The following is an 18,559-nucleotide window of genomic DNA, read 5'->3' as shown; positions in this document are numbered from 1 at the left end:
TTGTGGTGTCTTCAGGAATAGATACTTACATTCAAGAAGTCAACTGTATTAGTTACTTTTTGGCTCCTGTGCAACTTCCCCTAGGCAACTTCCTTATGCAAGTGCTTATTTTGACTTTACAGTTCTAGAGGGATAAGAATCCATTGTGGCAGCAACCATAGTGGCAAATGGAAAACAGGAAAGTAAGAACAGGAAGCTGAAAAGTCCATTAAAGTGCGAACACAAAGAAGAGGCGCAAGCTAGAAGTAGGGTGAGGCTGTAGGCATTTAGTGCCCACCCCCAGTGACATTTTCTCTAGCAAGGCCATACCCCTAAAACTTCCCAGAAAACACCATCAGATATGGACACAGTGTAAATACCAGAGCCTATGAGAGACATTTCTCATGAAAACCATCACAGCTAACAAGAGAAATAGATATGCCTCACACTGCTTTTGAAGACCTTTTATCTTTTCTTCCAACCAACAACATGAGAACTGTTAGGTTTTTCATGCCCGGGACTTGAGATTTCATTAGATAGCTCATGGCGCTTAATGGGAATGCTACTACCCATGTGGCCTAACTCCATTAAGGTGCACATATATTGACATATGCATGTATACACACATATAATTTATTAATGTTAGTTTACAAAATATTGTATTTCCCTATGGTTGCTCTGAACATTCTTAGAGTTTTTGTTGACCTTCTTTTAACTCCTATTGTCTATCGCTCCAGTTAAAGTCTCCACATACCCCATTTTGTCAACTTGTTGAGAGAAAAATGAGAAGTTGCTTATCTACTTTAAATCCAGTCATTGATACATTAATGGATTATTTCTTAAACATGGGCAGCGCCTTACAAGAGGGTTAGAGACAGCCTGAGCATCGAGTATGCTGAAACGTTGACATTAAAGTCATTTGTCATTTCTCAAATAACTCTTTTTCACTTTGGGTCTGTCTTTTCTAAAATATCAAGTAAGGCTGCTCCTGAAAGCAAAGAGCCTCCATAATTTCAAAGCCATATATTTAAAGGATAATTGTTATAAGGAGTACAGAAAAGAGCTCAAATTACCAACAAGCAGCAAGGGTAATTGTATTACAGAAAAATTAATCTTTACTTAACTTCCCTAAACCATGTACTCACAGCACTGAAAACTGTCATAACCTCCTGTTTCAGAGTAAGGAGATTATTTATTTGTGATAATGGGCACAATATGCTCATTAGCATGCTGTCATAAACAGCTGTGCTAAATGTATTACGTGCTCCGTGACATAAATAATGTCCTCAGCATGAGGTTGTGTTTAAAATATAGGCCCCGGGTAGAACAAAAACGCAATAAATGTTTTTTTAATACAGTTGCCTAGTCTTCCGTTCTAAATTTATTTTTTTCTGTTTTAATGCTCCTTAAATGGAAATTGTGGACATTTCTCTGCGGGAACATCTTGACATTCAATAACACTAGAACTCTTGTATGATTCTTACCCTTGGTACAACTCCAGCCAGGTATTTGCAACAAACTGCTTCCTTCTTATTAAATGAGAAGGAGGCAATTGACTGAGACTCGATCTCCATCTAAGTAGAATTAGTAGGTTCCCTTGAGAGATCTCCTCAACCCGTTCGTGTGCCAATCCTTTCCCAAATAGGGGATGAATTAAAAGATCATCTGTTGCCACAAGTCCTTCCATTTTGCATGTGGAGGTCCGGAGTTCTGAGGACATACAGTGACATTTAGGAGTGTACATATTTAAGGCATATAGACAGGACAAGAAGTGAGAGATTCAGACCCTCAATCTGAGGTACTTTCTGCTACAGAAACAGACTGCTTTTCTTTAATTGAGCTGGATACACAGAAGTTGATTGGTATGGGAATGATCTTTAGTTGAGACTGACAGGATCAGATTGGAAATATCAGAAACCTTTGTCTTTATCTCTCAGTGTTACTATGATTTCATAATCAATAGGAGTTTGAGCAAGGTCCTAGATGCTTTCTTTGGGTAAGTGGCCTAGTAGCAAGGATCGTATCTGATCAGAAGTGATGTGGTTCACTGGGCATGCCTTACACTTGGACCCAGCTTTCGAAACACTGGGTGTGTGGTCTGGGAGCCCTAGTGAGAAGCAGCTGCAATACTTCTGTCGTCCGTGAAAATCAGGAATAATTCTGACCATGAGAGCCAACTTGGGTCAACTCATGATCATATTGATTACATTAATTAAGATGTCTGCCATTTAAAACACAGAAAGCTGGCAAGTTTTCCCAAAAATCACCAAAAGTATTCCCCTCCCAGATATATTAAAGATGCTAAAGAATCTGTGGTTGTCATCATGAGAAAAATGAAAGCTACAGCTTGATTTATGGGTATATTTTACAAAATGGAATGCAACCTTAAATGAATAAAGGGACACTTCCATGAAATTGATCATCATATGTCTTCTTTAGGCAAAGTGGTTCAGGAGAATGTGGGATAAAATAGTGGCCAGAAAGTACAATACGGTTCAGCCAAAATCCAATGTTAGGAAGAAAACACAATGGGATATTGTAAAGCTATTAGCCTCAGAGATTGTCAAAATTGGAAGAGTCTTGACTGGACTGACTTAAGTGCACAGCTGTCTGAGAAAAGTGAGCAAACCCTATGATCTCCTGAGAACTTGTCTAGGCCCTGGGTTTATCAATCAGTGTACTAATAAATACTATACTAAAATGCAGATAATGAGCTTAATCAAGTCCATGATATCTTAGCTATCACACTATTGACTGGTCAGACTTAAAATCTTCCAGTTTTATGTGGCAAATACTAATTACGGCTGTCTAAATTTTTCAAGTAATGAATGATGTAATAATATTCTTATCTATAGCTTATGAATTGTTACCTTTCCTAGTAATATTTTTGTGGCTAATTGCTTCATTAATCGGTGTTCACATAAGAATTTGTCTTATGTCTAACACAGAATCCCTGCTCTTAAATTTATCTATAATTAGAGGAAAAAACAAAACAAAACAAAAAAAAACAAAACTGCTTTTCGAAAAATAAGACTTGTGATGAAATGTTGTAGAAATTGCGACTTCTCAGACTGCATGAATTTAGCTCCCTTCTCCTCTCTCCTTCCAGGTTTCCAAATTAAACCTTTCACGTCACTTCATTTTGTGTCTGAACCTTCTGATGCTGTCACAATGCGGGGAGGAAACGTCCTGCTCAACTGCTCTGCAGAGTCTGACCGCGGAGTCCCAGTCATCAAGTGGAAGAAAGATGGCCTTATCCTGGCCTTGGGAATGGATGACAGAAAGCAGCAACTTCCTAATGGGTCTCTGTTGATACAAAACATACTTCATTCCAGACACCATAAACCGGATGAAGGACTTTACCAATGCGAGGCATCCTTAGGAGACTCTGGCTCAATTATTAGTCGGACAGCAAAAGTTATGGTAGCAGGTATGTAGATATTTTCTTCTCTCCCACTTCTTTTATCTCTTAGATCCTTAGTAGGCATGAGAGATAATCCTTGTAAAAGCAGTGCGCATTTTGAAACTTAACTTTTTTAATTACAACAGTTACAATCTATAAGCTGAAATATGGTCATTCACAATTATATCAAGCTAAGTTTGCATACATTTTTGAGTAGTGAGAATATTTGAAATAACTCTTTGAGCAATGGCAAGGAACACATTACAATTATAAGTATGGTCACTATGCTGAATCATCAGTCTAGAATATATATGTTTTATTTTTTCAAATTGATACTCTGTACAGCTGTAACCCTCGGCCCCCATTCATACCTCACCCTTCTAATCCATGAAGCCTCTCCTGGTTATCATTCTGTGAGCTCAATAATTTAGATTCCACGGGTAAGTAAAAATATGCAGTATTTCTCTTTTTGTAACTTATTTTCCTTAACATAATATGTCCCAGGCTCAACAAGTTGTCTAAAGTAACAGCATTCTTCCTTTCTTTGGGTTGATGCAGTTCCATTGTTGATGTATCTCACGTCTGCTGATGGCCATGAAGGATAATTCTAAATGGGCACTGTAGCTACTCCTACAGGAAGCATGAGGTTACAGTCATCCGCTTGTCTCACTAACTTCATCCATAGGTGGTAACAAACCTGGTGACATTCTTCTTGTGCTGCATCTGTTTTTAGTTTTCTGAATAACATCCATGATGTCACATATAAGGTTTTCTACCAACAATGCCCATTTGTACGTGAACTAAATGAAGATTAAAGGACTGGTATCACAAGGTCTTCTTCTTTTTTTTAACTAATTTTTCTTTTTCAATTAACATGGAAAGCCGGCAGGTGCAGCTCAGCAGTGTGCATAGCTACATGTAATCTGCTTTCACAGCATAGCTGACTCATATGGACTCACTGCTTACATGAACTGGTGGACATATTTTAATAAGATTTTAGAAGAAAATATACCCTAATCAATTCTATTTTACAGACTCAGTAGTGTTAAACATTCATAAAATCAATGCTGTAAGCCCTGACAGCAGTACATTTTATTTTAATCAGTGTCTTAGTCTGTAATGTAGACCTCAAGTGAGAAATAAAAATGTCCCATTAGTACTTTCAAGTGTAGCTCCCTTATTGACATGTCCAGCTCAATGCCAAAGCATAAGGTGGACACTTTACCTTTCATCTATGAACCTTAAATATATATCTAAATTAAGTAAACAGGGCAGGGTGTTCTTCAGACCCAAACTATTGCTGTGTCTGCCCCAACTTTTCAGTTTTTCTAAGCATTTCTGGTCGCCTGGGAAGTACTAGATCCATGTGGAGAGGTATCAGATCATTGTTCTTATTAGTGCCTATAATGACTTGATCACTTCTTTATCTCATCTATATTAGTGACTATAATGACGTGACTGTGATCTGGCATTTGAATAGGTAGTGACTCCAAAAGGGGGCATATAGTGAGCTAAAACATGCTTCCTGACCTGTGGGAATAGCAAGTCAATGGGGTGATCCCTGGAAGGAGCAATCAGGGAACCAAATACTGCTGACTCTCTTATCTCGGAAGAGCAGCTTCTAAAACTGTGAGGAAGAATTCCTATCATAAGCAGGTGACTCAATTTATGATATTTTGCTATAGCAAACTAACATAGGCTCATCCCTAACCAGTTCCCTCAGATTTTCCCTCCGCTGATGTGTTCTGCTGGCTAATCGGCTATGAGCAGAATAATGGCTAGTCATTCGGATTTGCCACAGAATGACCTGGGTTAGACATTTGTAAGTCCCATATTCTTGAAAACCTTTCAGCAGTCAGACAAAACTTTGTCCATCATACTGGAGGATAATACTGCCTTGTTTAGTAATGACACCTAAGACAGTGCTTCTCAACCTTCCTCCTGGTGCAAACCTTTAACACAGTAACCTTTAACACAGTTCCTCATGTTTTGGTGATCGCCAAAATTAATAACTGTAACATTGCTACTGTTATGAATTGTATTGCAAATATATAATTTGTGGGATAGATGATCTGAGACACCTGTGAAAAAGTCAGTCCACCCAGAAAGGGTTACGACCCAGAGATTGAGAACCACTATCCTAAAGAGACAGGTGAGAAGATAGCCTGATCATGAAGACCAAGGTGTAAGTTTCCTGGACCTGGTGAAGGATGAGCTTGTAGAATTTCATAGATGTATATAACTCATGGGGAGGATGTGAATTTAATCATAACTGTCATTAATTAAGAGGCTCAGGTGGGATCAGTCCTGAGAAATCCGGAAAGGTTTCATATCTGGGGATAGGGATATGCATGCACCTGGACTTTCGGCAGCTTGTATATTTCTGGACTCGTGAATATTTCCTATCAACTCTCCAAAGGCCAAAGCCCCTCTGATGGTAGGAATGAAACCGGCTGTCATCTTGATGCCCTTACAAAAAGCAACTTTCTCTATCCTGCTAATGAAAATGCCCTGAATGTTACAAGGTGTGTCTCCTGCAACCCAGGTTCAGTTTTATGTTTTCACTGTTTCAGTCGTGAAGTGAGGAACAATTCCTTCCCTGTGAGATATTAAAATAAAGTGGCTTTGACTTTAGTATTCTGTGGAAGTGTAGGCTCAGGGATGTAGTCATTGAGGTGCAGTCTAATATTAGATTGTATCATTTCGGTGCAATAAGGCTCTTCACAGCATTTTAAATACTTGCCATGCTGTTCAGCAACACAGAATACATCAATGTTATGTCTGCTAGGGTTACGATTGCCAAACCACTAGAATTCACAAGGGCCATATATCTTCCTTGCAATAAAGACCATAGTCCTGATCTGATCTTATTTTTAAAGCATTAGCAGTCAATAAACCAGTTACCACTAAAAGGTAAAAGTCAGCTTTGTCTGGGTAAGAAAAATAAAAACAAAACCAAAAAACCAAAAAGCAAAAACAAAACATAGCTCTTGCGTATACTCAGGTACAGTGTAAACGTCATGTCATACATTGTCCCTCTTCTGCTTTGACTCCCTCAAAGTGTTTGCTTTGTTGTTTTGTCTTGATTTTATAAAAAGGGAAAACGACAAATGAAGTCACTCTTTGATCAGCCAGAATGCTTTATGCAGTCATCTCGTGAGGCACCATTCGTTCTGTTTCCTGCAACCTCTCGAGGGCTCTTTAAATCCCGAGTACACACTTCGCTTGAGAGAGAAAGAGCATAGAGAAGATAAGGGAGGCACCATCAGGCAATGTCTTCTCTGCAGTTATGATGTAATGAGCTAATGAAAATGGTGTGCTTTTATTCTTAGTATGATTTTGAGTTCAATTAGTAAAGAATAATGGTGTCTCCGATCTCCATTTGAAAGTAACTTGGGATTGGCTTTGGTTGGGGAATTTTCTGTGTATCCTAAGAGTTCTAAGCTAAGAGACTGCAGTGTTTTATGTTTTTTTGTTTTTTGTTTTTGTTTTTTGTTTTTCTGCTATGACCACCTCAGTATAGCAAGTTGAGCTTGAGGGGAGCAGCAAAGCTGGCTTTGTTTTCTACCATGCTTTCCGACTTGTGCCTCAAGGCATCCACTCTGTTTAGTTGTAGGCATGTATCGTGCCAATGGTGACATGGGCTAGCTGCAGCTCGAGAGCTCTACCATCTCACATGCTTCCTCTCTGGCTTCTTTACTTTGATTTTATTTTTCTTCTTTATTGTACTTGAACAGATTTAAGTGCCCTCACAGCTGCCCATTTATAGATACATCTTTGATAGAACAACTTGTTCTATATCTCATTTATCTTGTCAGTTCAAAAGTGCAGCTCCTACTACAGAAGGAATAATATTATCTAAGTCAAATTAGAGTAATCATTCCTAAGAACACATATTCAGGTTCCCCTGAATAACATCTTTTATGATGGAAGAGATAACAAAGAATTTTACAATCACAGGAAAATAAGAAGTTCATAAATCAATGAGTTTATCAAATGTATTGATAGGGACATCAGTAGGTGTTTTTAGCAAAGTGGAGAAAACTTTGGTCATGTTATTACATTCAACAAACTTTGCTTAATAACCAGGAGAGAGTAGGACAAGCAGGACTTTTTAATAATAAATTATTAAAGAATTTTGCTCCCAGATGTATTGCAAAGGTCCAATCAGTCATTCAAATCAGGCATGGGTTTTTCAAAACACTTTGACCTCATACCATACAAACTTCTAGATGACTTTAATATTTAAAAATGCACTATATTAAAATAACTGTTCCACTTCAAAATAAAAGCATGGGCTAGTTCAGTGACCCAGAATATCAAGATGAACATAAACAGAATCCAGGACACAGTTTTTCCTTCATACATAGACACTGTCTGAGTGTCTGAATTTTGGATACGGTCACTGTGTGCATTTGTAAGTCTATGTGTGGGTTCATATGAGCGTAGTTCACTTAGACACCAGAGGCCAGCCTTGGGTATTGCTCCTCAGGTGCTAGCCTCTTAGTGTCTACCACTGGCCTGGAGCTGGCAAATAAGTCTAGGCAGGTCTTCGGGATGAAACTTGGATTTCCATGGTTGTACCAAATATCAGTTCTGTGGCCACTTTAAATGTTATCTCTATTGTACAGTTGTAGTGCTAAGTAGATTAGCACATAACAAGAATAGTATTATTAATATAATTAATAATTAAAATCATGACAGTATTGTGACTATTATTTTGTTATCAATATAGACTGGAAATTTTCAATAATCCTTGAGATAATTTGAAACCCTTGAAAAGTCAACTGAAACACTAACTACAATCAAACATAGTAAATAAATGTTATATGCTTAAATCAGAGAATTTCTATTGCCATCTGTGGATACAAGTGGGCATGCTTGAATTTAGATTTCAAAAACTTCAATCAACTCAGGATGCTTTTCAAAATACTTCTAGCTAAAACATACATTTCTGACCACTTGATGTCTAAATCCTGTCAATGCTGTTAATAGAAATCTCATTGTCCACATCAGGAGTTCTCTCTGAAGAGAACATTGCTGCAATCCTTTCTGAAGAAGATTCTAGGTCCTTTTCTTAGCTTTATTAATATCCTTCCAATTGTAAAACATCTATTGAAGCAGGACTCGTGATGTTTTATGGTGATTTAGACTTTGAATTTTACTTATATGTGCTTTTCTTCCAGGAGCTCAGGAGCTTAATCATATAGGTACTAAAGAAAAAATAATGAACTAACCTGTGAATAATCATAGTAGATGCACTGCAATTTATTCTCTCGGTGATATAACATAGCCACACACACACACACACACACACACACACACACACACACACACACACACACTTGCTCTCTACACAGCTGTCTGCCCGCACTTATGCCCTGTAGGTTGCAAGGTACACACGGGACCTAAGAGAAACATCTTCTTGCCCTTACGTTCTGACTGATAGAATTAGGTTGAGTCCAACCAAATAAACTAGTCGTGACCACAGATTGACGAGACAGGTCTGTGTTCAGGTAGATTTGATTTCTGTCAACATTTGAGCGTTTATTTGGTCATATTAAAACAACTAGATTCACTTTGTGGAGCTCTGCAGAAGGCACATCCATTGGTAAGCTCTGACTCATATTTCTTAATAGATACAGAGGCGAAAGCTGACAGACAGCAGAATGTAAGACGGTATATGGTTTTCTATGAACAGAGGCTGATGCAAAATTTCCCTAATACAGGACACGAAATAGGCTCTCATCACTTACCTTCTCAGCACAGCTGGAATGAAAGGCCCTGGATAACCTAATCATACAAGCATGCATTTTCAAAATGCAGTTTATGCTGTCTCATTATAAACTGAGGAAAACCAATAATAACAGTAATTGATTGTACTTATCAATCCTTTATCTGTTTCTTGGAAACTCCAATTCTATGGCGGGAAAAAAAAACACAATTTCTGCTAGATTATTTTGTTATCAAAGCTGGCTGTTCAACAGAGATACATTACAAATCTCCCTTGAAAGAGCAGAGCACCTGCATTTATTAAGTAAGCATATGTGTTCTAAGAACATACTTTATTTTTAAGTGATTTCAAGCTCCAAGCCAATATTGCATTTTTTTATTTTTGTCCTCTTTCTTCAAGACCAAGAAAATAAAAGAGCAACTAAGTTGCATTTACTTCTGTTGTTCTGTCATTCAGGGAGATGTTTTCTTTTTCTTCTCTCTTACAATAGATACTTCAAGATGCAAACTGCTCCATTTTGCTTTTAAATAAGCCAGGCATTATAATTAAAATTCCCTTGTATTTTTTTTAAATAATTAGTTACTTGAGGAGTTGTTTCTATGAGTTCCCTTCCAGAATGCCTCCCATTTAAATGAGTTATGAAATAATTAGGGGAAGCGTATTACAGTGAGAGAGGCTAGAAAGAGCCTTTGTGAAATGGTAGCCTGACCTTTCCATTCCTGCTTAAAAGGAAACAGGAGAAAAGCTTGTCTGACGGGAAGGAGAATAAAATACATTGCCTCAGGTCACTCAAATGTTATATAAAGAAAACAGCAAGAAAAATGCTCATATTCTTTTTCTCTACGGGAGCAAATATAAGAATCTTGCCTAGAAGGTCAAGTTCATTCAGTGGAGCAGTTTGGAAAATGTATCCCCGGGCCCTGGACTCTCTATTTTAGGAAGGTTCAGTTACAGAGTAAAGCTTCCTTTTACACTCACAGGAGTGCTGTTTACTGTCCATTGATGAGCAGGGAAATAAATTTCTCTGACTCTATAATTTTGAACAGCCCTAATTATCCCCAATTTACCTAAATACTCCTGCTAGTTTGTAGTTAAAACACAAAAAGGACAGAACATGTGTGAAATTGTTTTGTGTATGTACTAGTCTACAGTTTTGTTTTTATTATTGTTGTTGCCAAATAAAATCTTTTTTAATCACTGATATTGTCCTCGACTTAAATAATTGAACTTGAAAGAGTAGGAGTATATGTTTCTCAATTAACCATGTTAATAAATTAGAATCAAAACATATTCCTGGGACGCTGGGAAGATCTCCTTCAATAGAAAATGGAGGCAGAGAATTTCCTAGGTCTTTCACTGTAGAAGAAGTCAACAAAACAAAATTAAATATCCACCAGTCTTTCACTTTCATTGCATTGTTATGAATTATCCTACATGTGGCAATGCTAATCATCAATTACTCATCCAAATTTAACCTTCCTCAGAAGCATGCTGGGCTGTACATCTCTTATGATGTGGTCCGCAGTGCGGTTTTTACTGGTGTCCTGAAGGAAAAGGTGTCATAGCTAAGAGAAATCAGGTGATAATAACCATACGATTTTCTCTATTCACATCTTCGAGACTATCACAGAACATGTATTCATCTATTACAGATTTTGTGATATCCCTGTGTCTATCACAGGGACTTAGGCCCCTGTCACAAAGGCCATATTGATATGAGAATGTCATTCTTGCTTAAGAAAAGTCTTACTTGGCACGTGAGCCTTACAAACAAATCAAAGATCCTTGTATGGGAGACTATGGCTGTGCTTTATGCTGCATTTATGAAAGGAATGAAGGAGGGTCAAGAGATGTAATCAGCAAAATAGCTCACGACTGACGGTGATAAACGATAAGGCACTCAGCACAGTCTGCTTCTTCTGAGTCTCCCCGTACCTTTTACACCTCTCCTCCCAAGGTTCGAGTCCACACAACCAATCCATGGAGACCATGTAACATACTTTCATGGAGTTAGATCACGTTAGTTTCACAGAGGAACAATGGAAAGTCAGTGCTTGGCTTGCAAAGTGCCTTATGGTGTAGTGCTGTCTCTTTTGAACCACCTCTAATTAACCTAAGAAACACGATTGTATATCTCTACATCTCTAATGAAAATTTACTAGTTAAAGGAGAACATTTTTACGATTACATAAAGCAAGATCTGTCATTGAGATTTGGGGGATATTTTTATGGTAAACTTTAGCAATTCAACCGAATTACATGGAGATCTTTGAAAGAAGGAATTTGTTTGTATGACTTACAATTTTTTTTTCCACACGGTAGCAAGTCATTCAGACCTAGAGAATACTCTACACATGAAAAGAGTGAACTGGAAGAAACCATGGGAAATATCACTGTGCAAAGTACCAAACTCATCTCATTCTTCCCCTGCCGTGATGAACAGCTGGAAGGCCAACCATAAACACAACTGCACACTTACTTTTTTCCCTTCAGAGTCAATAATATATATATTTGAAAATGCAGAGTAAAAGTAATGAGCACAATTACTCATGTCTCCTAAAATTATTATCTTAATAGTCCACTTATTAATTTATATCTGTATATATGTAATCTATAGTAATAAAAGTAATTGGCCACTTGTCCCATAATTATTAAATATGTCTTCTATTAGAGGTGGGAGAATAATTGGAGCTGAGTCACTGTGACCCCTGAATCCACCGCATGTTCTTATAACAGCAAGTGATTTGATTCGCATCAGAGCCATCCGTTTAGCACAAAACAGAAACAAAACAACACATCTTTCATAGCAACAAAATGATCACGGAAGGTTCCATAAGATCTCTTTCCTTTATTATAAACTGAGACTAAGTATACACCGACACACGTGCAGGCACACACAAGGTTTGATTTTCACAGATGCAGCCAACAATTCTTTCAAAGCTTCCACAAACCTTGGCATCAGAGGTCAGAGCAGTTTTGTTTTACTTAAAAGACTTCCTTTGAAACCCTTCCAGGTATCCAATGAGCATCCCTTTGCACTGAATATCTCTCGGTTTCTTAATGTAGCATTTTTCTCTACATAAAACTTTTATACGAAAGCACCGGTTAAAAGTGGATCATATAGAGCGATGAGACTCTCTGCTGGAAGGTAGCTAAACACTGCCATTATTTCCCTGAATACCATGACTCCTTCAGAATCATAGCATAAATGCAATTTCAGAGTTTGGGAGACGTCAGTGTGCTGTGAGGATATGAGATGCTCTCTGTCTCTTCTCCCTTTGAGCTCACTAGGTTATTAGGTTTACACAATGTGTTTCCCATCCTAACTCAGTCTCAGCCAAATATGTGGCCATCAATACAGAACAGATACCTCCTCCTTACCTCTCTCTCTCTCTCTCTCTCTCTCTCTCTCTCTCTCTCTCTCTCCCTTAAATCGAGTGCTGAACACCACAATCCCAAAATTCACCATTTGATTTATAACCTCTGGACTATTGTTCTATTACACCTACTTCTAAAAAAAAAAAAAGAAAGAAAAAATGCTTCGTACAGGAAAGAAAATACGTTTTGTTGTAACCCCGAGGCTCTACCACCCTTACAAAAGGCCACACCTGGGGTTCATTTATAGTGATTCTACCTGGAACACTTCTTCAACACAAAACCCATTTAAGAAACAATGTTAGAGATTAAAGCCACCTATACAGATTCAACCTTAAACCTCAGCTATGGTTGATTTTTATTGCATTGGATTTTTGTGGACCATCTTGAAAGGGAATCCTACTCTAAAGGCTAAAATATGACATGAGAAAAAAGAAGTATTTGGTTAAACCAGGCATTCTCTGGTTAGGTCCATTGGTGTATTGGGCACATTATAGCCCAACATTATAGCTGTTTCTCTGAGATCAGGTCCGTTAGAATCCTGCCCAAGAGATCCCCTCATTTGAAGGCTGTAACTGAAGATGGCTTGCATGGACACCTTGATCTTTCTCCCACATGCTCATGACTCCTTTCTGGAATTCACATTCTATTGAGAAATAGATTATATACTAAGTGAGTCTTTCTTTAAAATGCATGATTCCATTCTTACTAGACTATTCACAGAGTTATGAGACCAATAACACTGTCTAGTGCAAACCTGAGTCACTTTCATTCTTTCCCTTAACTACATCCTGGAAAATACTAAACTATAACCTATCTTTATCGATAATTTTTAACATAAAACAATATTATTTCAACACAAAATATTGTCCTTTGGTTTATTTTGTTACTTAGCGATGTATCTTGAAGCTACTTCTTTCTTTTCCAATATCTATCTCCTTGTTTATTGTTATATAGTCGTCCATAACTTGCCATGCATACAGTGATATCTTGCCTCTAAATTTCCAATAGCACCTCAATGCGTGCTTTTGTATTCAGTGAAATCTCGTGTATCAATATATTTGATAAACTCTCTAGAAAAGCAACCACTGAGTTAGAACATGAGGATATAAATCGATCATGGCAGGCTCAAGATCCTCTGTTTATCTGGACCTAAATATCAGAATCTAGAATTTGTTTTAATAGCACCAAATAAGTAAAAATAAAGCTGGTTTCTCCTTAACTTGCAAAGTTCATCAAAGTCTGCTGCGTAGTTCAAAAGGAGGGATGATGGCTTGAAACTGTCAAAAAAATTGCCATAAATATTCATTTGTTGGAGAAAATCTTGTATACAGCAGATTGTAGGAAAGAGTCCTGTGGCTCATTCAGAGTAGTCCCTGCTTTATGTGAAGGATGACTTCTAAAAGTATCACTCCATGGAAGGGCTGGAGATAAATCCAGCTCTTAGGTCAGCACTGAAAATTCTAAACTCCATGTCCCTGCCACATGGCAGTGTGCCACATAGGCACACCATAGAAGAAGAGGTTCTCTGACTGGTGGGTTAAAGGCACTTAGCTTATATCTTTGGATTCATATACAATAACCAAACCCGCCTATCCCATCACTTTAAAGAAAGACTGCTAAGCACACGTACTGTGAAATCTATGTATTTATGTATTTATTTCATATGTTTCATTTTCTCATCTCTCTTTATAACACTTTTTTTTAAAAAAAAGAAAATCCTAATGATCTGCTTTCAGGTATCTTTAGCCCACATGTTACAAGAAGTTCTAACTTCTTCTGCTGTCTCTAACTTGTCAAAGTACAGAGCACGCACCACAGTATCTCCATAATGTAATTTCACACATACACATTTTCTGCAGCTGGTCAGTGACTTAAAAAAAAAAGCAACTGATCTCAGGTGCGTCTGCTCTAGATTCCCTGGGTGCCAGTCTCTTACAAATTTCATTAGCTGAATGGAGTAACGTGTTAGCCAGGCGTGTTCAGAGACTGCCATGACATGGAGTCTACCTCTAGCTGTTAACTCCTTCTGTGAATGTAAGCCATGTGTGGCTTAGTTTCTCCAGCTAGACAGTGGAGTAGAAGGCAGTGGATTTCTCCTGCAAGGATGTTGTTGCCATGACCTTGTAATACTTAGTGGAGGGACGAGAAAGCAATAGGCGCACAATAATAAACAATTCTGAAAAAACAGTAGATTTAACACACTGCAATTCTCTGAAAGTTATCTACGAGAAACTCACGAAGCAATATTCTTTCCCCGTGGGGAGGGGAACCACAAGACATGCTGTCTGGTTCTCTGTGAGCATGTGGCCTATATCTTGTGTATAGGCAGTTAGTCCCTGCCCCCAATGGGTCCTGCGTAGAAAAGTGAGCTCATGTGTTCTTCTTACAGCTCTTTCTATATAGGATTCTGCAGAATCAACACACCTACGTAGTCCATCGAACTTAATAAAAAAATATTACTTTAGAAAAATACATATCTAGGGGCTGGAGAGACAGCTCAGCAGTTACTTACTGCTCTTCCAAAGGTCCTGAGTTCAATTCCCAGCAACCACATGGTGGCTTGCAACCATCCGTAATAGGATCTGATGCCCTCTTCTCATTGGTGTGAAAACAGCGACAGTGTGCTCACATAAAATAAATAAATAGAATCTTAATCTTTAAAAAAAAAAGGAAAGAAAATGCATGTCTAGCACTCAGAGTTTGATTTCACTTGATGCTTTCGAAGTTCAATCCTTTCTTCTCACTCCGCGATGCTGACAAGTAGAATTTGTGAAGGCGTTGGAAAATTCTCCCTGTACTTCATGTCAAGAGTCCCTTTCCTTCCAGAAAGGCATGAGAACTGCTCTTGAGCCAGCTCTCCCCGGCTGGCTGGCTGCCCTTTAACACATCACGAATGCAAATGGTGATTAAAGGCATAAGATTTTCCTTAGCTTTAGAGACTCACTCTAATTTAACAGCTCTCTGTTCATATCCATCTGGATTAGTTACAACTGACTTAGGAAATCATCCCCCACTTTGTGCTATTGTTAAAACAGTCAAGCTGAAGCCCTAGTTTTTCAGGGGGTCTAAAATTTATTGCTTCCAACAAAGCTATCTTTTCCTTCATCGAATTTTGTACAAATATCTATAATGGGAATGTTTCTTTTTAAAAGGCTTTTTTTGAAAAGCTTTTCCTAGAAAGCATTTTAATGATCAGCATTATTTATGTAGCCCATATAATTATGCAAACAACTTGAGCCTTTCCCTACCAGAACTCTTATAACTTCACAAGCCTTCAGAAAATGTGAATTAGATTGCACGATAATGCCCCAATATGCATTTTAGTGCTTTGGAGAGAAAATGGGAGTGCAGAGTTGAGAGTGTGTGTGGTCTGCATGTTGACAGTAACAAGGATGTTTATAAAGGAAGCAGCATGGCAAACGCTAACGCGTGATGGAGGAGGAAAACAATTTGGTGAAGTGAACAACGCTAAATGTTTTAATTTTCTTCCTTGCCAGTAAAATCTTGTAAAACACGGTGACATATTAAATTTTGTATACAACAGTGGCTCCAAGACCCTGTCAACATTTTCATTATGAGCTCCATTCCCAGAACTTTATTGCTTGGCTTCAGGAATTCACTCCAGCCTGACATTTGAAGTGCAAGGTCTTACCTGGGGAACATGTGTTTCTCGTGTTTTAAAAATTATGTGTTGATCCATTTCTCATTTGTACAGAATAACCTTTGCATATATAGCTTAGGTATTCTGCCTCAAGTGCTAATTCCTGGCATACTTATGAGAGGCACATGACCAGTAAGGGAAATCAACAGATCTGGTCAATATATTCTGGCCTGTGGCCTTTCCTTACTGAGTGTCAGAGCTATACTTACCATTCAGTCAATCATAAAGAATACAGGGTCTATTATGCCACCCTCATAATTTTGGACTGAACTGTTTCACCTGAGGTATAGATTGAACCAAATCGCTCCAGAAATGACCCTGATTGACTGGAGACTCTTTAGTCTCCCGTCTGTTTGTTTTAACGTCTTTATTGTTTTGCAGAAGCCAGAAGGCATTTTTCTAACGTTCACAGTGTTTTCTCCAATCTTGTTGTTTTGAGCTCTCTCTGTTTCTCTGTCTCTGTGTCTCTGTGTCTCCGTCTCTCTCTCTCTCTCTCTCTCTCTCTCTCTCTCTCTCTCTCTCTCTCTGTGTGTGTGTGTGTGTGTGTGTGTATTTGTGTGTGCACGCATGCCTGTATGCAAAGATGGTGGACATTTTTCCCTTGTCTCCCATAGTCAATATATTTTAGGTTTTAACACCAATATTAATAAGATAGCTACCCTCCTCATGCTTTATATTTTGGATAGTCTGCAGTTAAGTCTAAAAAGTGACTTTTGTCAAAGTTATAATCAAAGAAGGAGAGGAATAGAAAGACAATGGAAAAGAAGCATAAACAACATCAGGCTTTGAATATCTACACGCTGGCCTACCTAGAGTATGTTCTCAAAAGGAACAAATGAAGGCAGTCTGCAAATACTATGTATTCGCTCAGTGAAGAGAAGGGTTTGTATCATCAGCTCTAGGTGATTTCAAGAGATGTCTATGAAACTGACATTTTGGATGTGTATTTAGTGTTATTGCACATCCACAATATTACCTTACTTCTAGATGTGGCTGTCAAATCTATGTTAAAGTGTGAGAAACTTCAGAATCCAATCCTCGCACTTCTTTGCAGCATAGGAGAACCAGCATTTTGCCCCATTCTGAAAAGACAGTATAGATATTCCTCATTATCAACTGTAAATGGAGTTATTAAACAATTTCCTTCTCAACACATGGTAGGTTGGGACCTAGGATTCAGGATCCACCTCTTTTTATCGAATCATACTTATATGTATTCAGAGACATTATTCCTCTTTATATTTTTCTACCAGGAATATATAATGCCCATCGTTTGGGTGGCTTATTTTTTTCTTGGAAATATTGGGATATAAAGAAATGAAAGTATGCAAATGTTTGAATTCTCAATATTTTCTAAATTCAATGTGAGAAAAGTAGAATGAGATGTAATTGATTTCCTTAAGAGTTTCTCTTTCCATTTATTGCCACCTCTCTTCTTCTTGGCCTATGGCCGAGATAGCATCCAATCCAATCAGCTGCCCAAAAGGGTGCCCAAGAGACATATGCTTTCACCGTCATTGACCATTTTCTAACTAGGTACAATTTTTGTGTGCTTTTCTACAAAATTCTTTTATCTACTATTCCCAAAGATTTAAAAAATATATTATTATGGTCAAAATATATGTACATATTAAACTAATATATCAAAATATAATGTATGTATAGAATTTGTAATAATCACCTTTTAGACTATTCTCTTATAGTTTTGTTTGTGAGCCCAGCCTTCAGTGGCTGAGCCATCTCTCCAGCCCACTTTTTAGAGTATTCTCATTTGTTTGAAATGTATCACACATTGTTGCAAACTGTCATGACATTTATGCTAGAGAGCTCTAAATATTCCTGCCCTCATAAATCTCTCTTGGAGTTAAAAATTTAACACATCAACTTCCTTAAAACTCCTTTGGCAGTCTCCAATGACAACAAGATCTTCTTACATGAGGACACGTATTTTAGCTTCTGTGAAGGAATGAGATGTGCTGTTTGCCTTTCTGTACCTTACCTATTTCAAATTTTATGAAGACCTCTATTGAAACCTATGCTGACATGCTTTCGTTCTATGACTGAATTATAGTGGATAAGTATGGTATGTGGAGATATATATATATATATATATAGATAGATAGATAGATAGATAGATATAGATATAGATATAGATATAGACTTAGACTTAGACATAGACATAGACATAGACATAGACATAGACATAGACATAGACATAGACATAGACATAGACATAGACATAGATAGATATAGATCTTTAGACATTCACCCATTGATGGACACCTTAGTGTTTTTTCTATATTTTGGCTCCTATAAACATTGCTGTGATCCATATGTGAATGTGGGTGTTTATTTGATGAAATGATTCCAATTTTAGTATGGAATAGAATGGATAGATTACATG

At 37.7% G+C, this 18,559-nt stretch overlaps 1 protein-coding gene across 2 annotated transcripts in view; it reads left to right on the top strand.

The window, feature by feature from the left end:
• The window catches only part of Dcc (DCC netrin 1 receptor), a 1,119,339-nt gene that overhangs the window by 394,778 nt on the left and 706,002 nt on the right, over window positions 1-18,559 (top strand). For both annotated transcript variants that reach the window (XM_087592178.1, NM_012841.2), the window contains 1 exon segment: window positions 3,089-3,409. In XM_087592178.1, coding sequence (XP_087448304.1) covers window positions 3,089-3,409 — 321 coding nt within the window.

The sequence above is a fragment of the Rattus norvegicus genome, chromosome 18, assembly GCF_021556685.1.
Source record: "Rattus norvegicus strain SHRSP/BbbUtx chromosome 18, alternate assembly SHRSP_T2T, whole genome shotgun sequence".
NCBI lineage: Eukaryota > Metazoa > Chordata > Mammalia > Rodentia > Muridae > Rattus > Rattus norvegicus.
The sequence above is the reverse complement of the archived record's forward strand: the minus strand, read 5'-3'. Positions and strand labels throughout refer to the sequence as shown.